Raw genomic sequence first — 7,300 nt, forward strand, 5'->3', positions numbered from 1 at the left:
ACAAGTAGGTACTAATAAATAATATATACACAAGTAGCAGCAGTAAAAAGAGCCTAATAACAGAAAGTGGCACTCGAATTGTAAATGTGAATAACTTGTTATTGCACATAGCTATTTCTTTATTGCAGGATGATCAATATGGTCAGTAATAAATGAATTTTGTAGACTGTTTTATCTGGTTTTGCTGTTTTTGTTCACCACTGAGACAGCTTTTGGGAAGAAGCTATCACTGAGTCTGTTTGTCCAGCCAGTGATCTTCTGGGCTGTGTTGATATCGGGCTTAAAGGTTGTCAATAAACTCTTGATTTTAAGTGGACAGCAGCTGGTGTGGTGAGGCTAAAACCAAGTTGTGGCCCAGTTGGAGCCAGGACACGACCTTCTTTGTTGATGGTACAGTAGAGGCGGCGGCAGAATTTGAATGTTTCAGTAGTTATAGTCATCGCCCTTAGATAAAGAGATACACAGGTGAATGGAAGGAGAATTCTTCCTTCTCAGTCTGAGGTTTGAAACGGGCCAAATTCCACATCAAAATAAGTGAATTAAAAAACAGCACTGCTCGTCCGGTCGCCACGCTTGGCTGTAAACAGCAGGCCAACCTGTCCCAGAGCAGCTCTGGGGTGACGTCAGAAGCAGGAGCAGTGCCACTCACCGCGCAGGACCTTTTCCGGGTGATGCTCGGGGCAACAGTTGGACTGCTGTGTTTGGGCTTCCTTGGCCCTGCTGCCCTTCCTCTGACGCAAGGCGGTCATGGCCGAACACTGCAACTGAAACACACGGACACATGACGTCACGCAGGGAACCTGGAACCAGAGCAGCAAGTGGCGGAGCTGGGTCTTCTGTCCGCCTGAACACCGCGGTCTGGCCTGCCTTCATGGGACAACACGCGTCTGTGTGACAGTCGCGGATGTTGCCGCGCATGAACGTCATGAATAATGAATGACACGGATGAGGAAAGTGGCGCGCTGCCGCCGCTGCTGCTATGGACGCGACGTGTTCTCGCGTAGCAACAAAGACGGGAGCCTCACCCTGGTCCACAGCTGCTGGTTGGTGCTCCCGGCTGCTCTTCTCTCCCTCCCCTTCCTTCGCGTCTCGTCTACCTGCCGGCCACTTGGGTTTTCACTCCTCTTTTCTCCCCATCCTCCTGGTGGGAAACACTCGACCGCTGCAACTCGCCACTAGCAACCACGCCGGAAAGGGCTACAACAGCCCCCCTTCAAAATAAAAGCCGTACATTCGGCATGTTTTTTTTAAGCAAATCGAACGCTCTTGTTTGGGCTCACTTGTATTCTGTTTATTTTGCTGAATTGACTGATCTAAAATTAAATGTTTCAGATCATTACCTTGTATTCTATATCTGGTTGGTTTGAGTGTAATAACATGATAATAAATATCGTTAAAACGTTAAATACATAATTGTTCTTGCTTAAATATTCAAGTAAAAGTAAATATACAGATTATTCTTATTTATTTATTTATTTAACAAATCTGAAGTTCATCTTGCAAGTTACTTGAGTTTCCTGTGTCTTGATATTCCAGGTTGCCAACATTTGAATTATTTTTGTCGTTTGAAACTCTGTCATGTAAAACCACATCAGCCCTTTTAATAAGTAAACACATCGTCGCACAAATTCAAACAATAAAAAACATTGTTCCATCCATCCATCCGTTGTCGCCCGCTTATCCATTGCCGCGTCGCGGGGGCAGCAGCTTCAGGAAGTCACGCCACACGCCCTTCTCCCGAGCGACATCCACCAGCTCCGACTGGGGGATCCCAAGATGCTCCCTGGCCAGCGTAGAAAAACAAAAAAACAAAAAACATAATAAAACAATATATTTATATATTGAGACAAGCCTTTATTATCTACAGTCAGGTTATACTTCAGGAATGACTTGTGTCTGATGTTTAACTCATGAAGCTGGAGGTGAAGAAAAAGTCGATTCAGTCTTCACAAGTCGACAGCTTATTCTATCTACTCTCTTTTTGTGTTTTTGCTCCAGTTTGTGTCCACTCGATTGAACGATTGTCCAATAATAAATGCACCACAGTCAAATTCAGCCTTGAGCAAGAGAGCCACTGAGATGACCTTTAACTTTGAATCTATATAATGAATAATATCAATAATTTATTGGTTGAATCTGAAGTCACATTTGTATAAAAGGAATAAATAATAATAAACACTTATTTTAATAAAGGAAGCCCTTTAATGTTGCAAGAAAGACCACATGAAAGGAGAAACGTATTTTATATTACATGTTTTGCACATTCAGAAAGTATTTAAGTGGGGTGTCTGCTTAACTCATCTTTGATTTTTCAAATCATTTGACAAGAAGAGACTGAAAGCAAGCTCCTATAAAGACTCTTGAACAGGTAATGCAAATAGCAAGGGCGTTTTTCTTGTTTGTACTGTCGCTGTTATATCTGTCACTTCAAAACTTGATTTTCAGAGGGACCTGAAAGTACTACTTTCAGTACTTGGACTTTTTGAAAGTGTCCTAAGCCATTTCATTTTCATGTAGCGGCCTCTAAAATGTACGGCGACATTTCTACTTGGGACATTTCTGTACATTATTGTTGTGTCTTTTGTCATGTTTATTTCTCTCGTGCCTGTTTTCTACATTGTTCACTGTGTTGTTGCTTTGATCTTAGTCTTCAAAGTGACTTTGCTGTAGTAGCCAGCCTGACGGATAAACTATACATGGTCTCTGACATCATCTCATGACGCGCTCATGAAGCTCCATGATGCTCTGTTATTGTTTACAGAGGCCACTAGGTGGCAGTGTCTGCTCGGTAGCGTTTGTCTTTGATTTAGATTTGAACCTGCCCACTGAGCTCTGAAAAATACTGAAGCTCTATTAGAGCATCACCTTATATAAACTCATCCAACCAAGTGCTTCTTTCTTCTCCAGGTCTGACCGCACTTACCCTAATTTAGCAGCGCAAACCTCTTACCCGCAAGTCTGAAAAGCCAGTTTTCCCAATGAAGTTGTTATAATTCCACATCAGAACAAGCTTCTCATTCATTATTTAACTATAAGCCTCTTTCATTCCGTGCTGTAGCACATTCTATTAGCAAGCCTCACCTTTCATTTTGGTCATTTTCAGGTGAATAATGAGAGAGATAGTGCATCTCCAGGCTGGTCAGTGTGGAAACCAGATCGGTGCGAAGGTAAGATGACGGGTTAAGCAATGAGCTGTTGCAGAGAAGGGATTTTAGAGGTTGCGCGATGGCTGGAGCTCAGCTCTTTCATCTTTGGGTTTATTTCATTTATCTCTTGCCAACTTACATACTGAGAGCGCCACCTAGTGAGCTCTGAAAATGAGACCACGGATTCATAAACAAACAGGACCAAAATAATAAAAAGAAATTTAACAAGTCTCTCTTCTGGGTTTTATTTTATTTTAACTGAAACAAAGGACAGAAACCTGCATACACATATCACCTAAAACAAATAAATAAAAATGATAATAATCATAATAAATAAATAAAATGAAAATAAAAGAAAGAACGAAAGGGGAGTTGGAGGCAAAAGGATTTTTGTGAAGACCAAACATCGTTGCTTGAGATGAAAATACAAGTAATGTTTTTCTAAAAACGTGATCTGATTTCTGAAAACTGCGGTCAAAAATGGCAATCAAAAAAACAGATCAGAATTTGATTTTCAGGAAATTTTAGCACAAGAAAATGATGTGTTCCGAATCACTATTCATCAGAATCAGAATCCCACCAACTGGGAAAGTGCTTTGGAATAAAGTGCTGACAAATAAAATAAAATAAAATAGAATAAAATAAAATAAAATAAAATAAAATAAAATAAAATAAAATCACCATCATCTCTAGTAGGTAGTATTATTGTATGCTTGAATCTTAGGGATTATTTGAAACTGAAATGGCTTCCTCTTTAACTTGTGGCTTCAGAGTCACTTAAAACTGTTTAGTATTAAGGCTGGCAAGTGTGTATGAACTGAACATTCCTCTTTTTATGTTTCATAGTTCTGGGAAGTTGTCAGCGAGGAACATGGCATTGACCCGACGGGAACGTACCATGGAGACAGCGACCTGCAACTGGAGAGGATCAATGTTTACTACAATGAGGCGACAGGTAGCTTTTAAACTTGAAGGCTGTTGCTTATGAATCTTGGAGCGTAGTTGCGACATGGTCACTAGGGTGTAATAATGCACGCGCTGTATTGATCCCCTGTGCTTCATCGGCAACTGTCGGACCGGGCTGCTCCACGCACTACGAAAACAAATCATGTAATTCCACACTTAGATTGAAATTCAAGCACCACCTTCGACTGGATCTGCGTTGTGCATAAAGACCTCTAATAACAACAGCTGCTGTCATTACCGTGCATGACCATGGTGAGCCTCACGGTCACGAGTCTGACCAGGGACATGAGCCTTTGTCAACACCGTTCTTGGATGGCGGAAGTTGTTATTATTGAGTTGAAGTTTGTATGAATTCATGAAGTGAGCGCCACAGCCGTCCACTCAATTGAGTGGCTTTCTAGTTATGTTCATTCTTCTGCCGTAACGGCCATGTATGAATCATCTATTCATGAGTCGACCGCAAAAAAAAAAAAAAAAAAATCCAGCACTTTTTTTGCTCCCTTTATGTATGACATTGTACCCATCCGTTTCAGTGATAACATCATTGATCGCTGTTTAGCAATGTATCCACCAGGGGGAGCAGCCCAGAGACAAAAGGTTATGACACCAAAGAGGAAATGGAGGCAGCGTTTAGGAGGCGGTGGTCGGTGAGGCTGTTAAATATATCGCCACTGGAGGACGGAGAGTTTCCGCCATTGTTACATCTTCTTCGTGCACTCATTCGAGCTACGTGTCTTAGCACGGACAGACGGCTCTGTCCGTTTCCGGATTCATACCTAACGTTGAGCATACATGGACCTTAAGACTAATCGTTCTACCTATTTCTGTGTCACTCTTTCTCCTCTGCAGGAGGTAAATATGTACCTCGGGCCATACTGGTGGATCTGGAACCAGGAACCATGGACTCTGTGAGATCTGGACCCTTTGGGCAGATTTTCAGGCCCGACAATTTCGTCTTTGGTCAGTGGCAACATTTAAGCATTGCGACCGGACAAAGTGTCTTTTCACATCAGTCTCACACTTTCCTCTGTAGGTCAGAGTGGCGCTGGAAACAACTGGGCCAAAGGCCACTACACGGAGGGGGCTGAGTTAGTCGACTCGGTCCTGGATGTGGTTCGGAAAGAGTCCGAGAACTGCGACTGTCTGCAGGGCTTCCAGCTCACGCACTCGCTCGGCGGTGGGACTGGATCCGGGATGGGAACCTTGCTGATTACAAAAATCCGTGAGGAGTTCCCTGACCGTATTATGAACACCTTCAGTGTGGTGCCATCCCCAAAGGTAAAACGTGAATGAGAACGTTTTCAATGTCATAGTCAAGCCAACTCTCCGTGGGCCCTTAGGTGTCGGACACAGTGGTGGAGCCCTACAATGCCACTCTGGCCGTCCACCAGCTGGTGGAGAACACCGATGAAACGTACTGCATCGACAACGAGGCGCTCTACGACATCTGTTTCCGCACACTTAAACTCACCACGCCCACCTACGGAGACCTCAACCACTTGGTGTCGGCCACCATGAGCGGGGTGACTACCTGCCTGCGGTTTCCGGGGCAGCTTAACGCTGATCTGCGCAAGCTAGCGGTCAACATGGTTCCCTTCCCCCGCCTGCACTTCTTCATGCCAGGTTTTGCCCCACTGACCAGCAGGGGGAGCCAGCAGTATCGCGCCCTCACAGTTCCCGAGCTCACGCAGCAGATGTTTGACGCGAAAAACATGATGGCGGCCTGCGACCCGCGTCACGGCCGCTACCTGACCGTGGCAGCAATGTTCCGAGGCCGCATGTCCATGAAGGAGGTGGACGAGCAGATGCTGAACGTGCAGAACAAGAACAGCAGCTACTTTGTCGAATGGATCCCCAACAACGTCAAGACGGCAGTCTGCGACATCCCACCGCGAGGTCTGAAAATGTCAGTCACCTTTATTGGCAACAGCACGGCCATCCAGGAGCTGTTCAAGCGCATCTCCGAGCAGTTCACCGCCATGTTCCGCCGTAAAGCCTTCTTGCACTGGTACACCGGCGAAGGCATGGATGAGATGGAGTTCACTGAGGCAGAGAGCAACATGAACGACCTGGTCTCAGAGTACCAGCAGTACCAGGACGCCACCGCTGAGGAGGAGGGAGAGTACGATGAGAATGAAGATGAGGCGTAAGATCTGATGAAACCATCGGCCACTCGAGGCCATGAAAACAATGTGGTGTTACTTGGCTGAACACATTGACCGGTGGTGACGCGTTCAGGTACGCCTGGACACAAGCGTCAGATCTGAGAATTGTTTTGACTTTATGAAATAAATGGATCCACCACCCAAACACAGAACACAACAGAAGTCCTGTCTTATTTTCCACTCATGTCATGGATGCTAGTTCTGCACTTTAATAACCCATCTACTCACCTTGACAAACTGCAAATACAAAATATTCAGCTTTAACACGTGTACGTGTATAGATTACGGAAATCGACCACTATTATCATATTGAGTTCTGAACTGACTTTGGATTGAGGGTCGACTTATTTTAAAAAATGGTTAAAAGTTAGACTGGGCCTGGTCAACTTTGGGTGGGAGGTTTCATCCCTGTTATTGTCCATAGAGTCAGGGTGTCCCCAGCCGCTCAGGAGGTTGCTGCCAGTGGCTCTGTCTTCCCAGTTGTAGTGGATGAATCTTCAAGTCCAGCGGTTCTTCACCTTTTGACCTCGGGGCCCATCTTTCCAAGAACAAATAGATCAGTAGAATTGATTCATTTCTATTGATTTCATTTGTGATCAACAACCACATATAATCTACTTACACATAAACAAACCAAAACCTTGTGAAATGACATGAAACCATGTGATCGTGGCAAAGATATTTGTCATCGAAAAGTCCAACCAGCAGCAGAAGCAGGTGCATGTCATATTCATCAAATTTAAAGGAAAAAAAAAAATATACACTTGATTCAAACTGTTGAGAAAATTGGAAAAACGGAATAAAATAAATATAATGAAACCATGTCTAAATGTCATAAAATGAAAAATACCTTCACCTTCACCTTCACCTTCACCTTCTTCTGGTGCTTATCCGGGGTTGGGTCGCGGAGGCAGCATTCGGAGCAAGGAAGCCCAAACTTCCCGGTCCACACAAACCTCCTCCAGCTCTTCCCGGGGGATCCCGAGGCGTTCCCAGGCCAGACAGGAGACATCATCTCTCCAG

General features: G+C 44.4%; 2 protein-coding genes across 3 annotated transcripts in view; one reads left to right on the top strand and one right to left on the bottom strand.

Annotated features, from left to right (window-relative positions):
* Positions 1-1,200, bottom strand: part of dpy19l3 (dpy-19 like C-mannosyltransferase 3) — a 57,758-nt gene extending 56,558 nt beyond the window's left edge. For both annotated transcript variants that reach the window (XM_053876047.1, XM_053876038.1), the window contains exons 1-2: positions 1,026-1,200; positions 650-764 (exon numbers count right to left, since the gene is read on the bottom strand). In XM_053876047.1, coding sequence (XP_053732022.1) covers positions 650-749 — 100 coding nt within the window. In that variant the 5' untranslated portion in view covers positions 750-764; positions 1,026-1,200. The remainder of the gene's footprint in view (positions 1-649; positions 765-1,025) is intronic.
* A 1,062-nt stretch (positions 1,201-2,262) lies between these two features.
* Positions 2,263-6,446, top strand: LOC128762519 (tubulin beta chain-like). Its single transcript, XM_053870832.1, has 6 exons — positions 2,263-2,368; positions 3,104-3,167; positions 3,993-4,101; positions 4,962-5,072; positions 5,146-5,390; positions 5,453-6,446. Exons 2-6 carry the CDS (start codon positions 3,111-3,113, stop codon positions 6,260-6,262), a joined length of 1,332 nt encoding a protein of 443 aa, XP_053726807.1. The 5' UTR covers positions 2,263-2,368; positions 3,104-3,110; the 3' UTR covers positions 6,263-6,446.
* Positions 6,447-7,300: the final 854 nt, after the last annotated feature.

Source organism: Synchiropus splendidus, chromosome 1 (genome assembly GCF_027744825.2).
Source record: "Synchiropus splendidus isolate RoL2022-P1 chromosome 1, RoL_Sspl_1.0, whole genome shotgun sequence".
NCBI classification, from domain to species: domain Eukaryota; kingdom Metazoa; phylum Chordata; class Actinopteri; order Syngnathiformes; family Callionymidae; genus Synchiropus; species Synchiropus splendidus.

Bases quoted from the DNA above. Each gene is read 5' to 3' on its own strand.
- LOC128762519 (XM_053870832.1), top strand. From the start codon at position 3,111: ATGAGAGAGATAGTGCATCTCCAGGCTGGTCAGTGTGGAAACCAGATC. The intron at 4,102-4,961 runs GTAGCTTTTAAA...TCTCCTCTGCAG, and splicing joins TTACTACAATGAGGCGACAG to GAGGTAAATATGTACCTCGG. The intron at 5,391-5,452 runs GTAAAACGTGAA...GTGGGCCCTTAG, and splicing joins GTGTGGTGCCATCCCCAAAG to GTGTCGGACACAGTGGTGGA.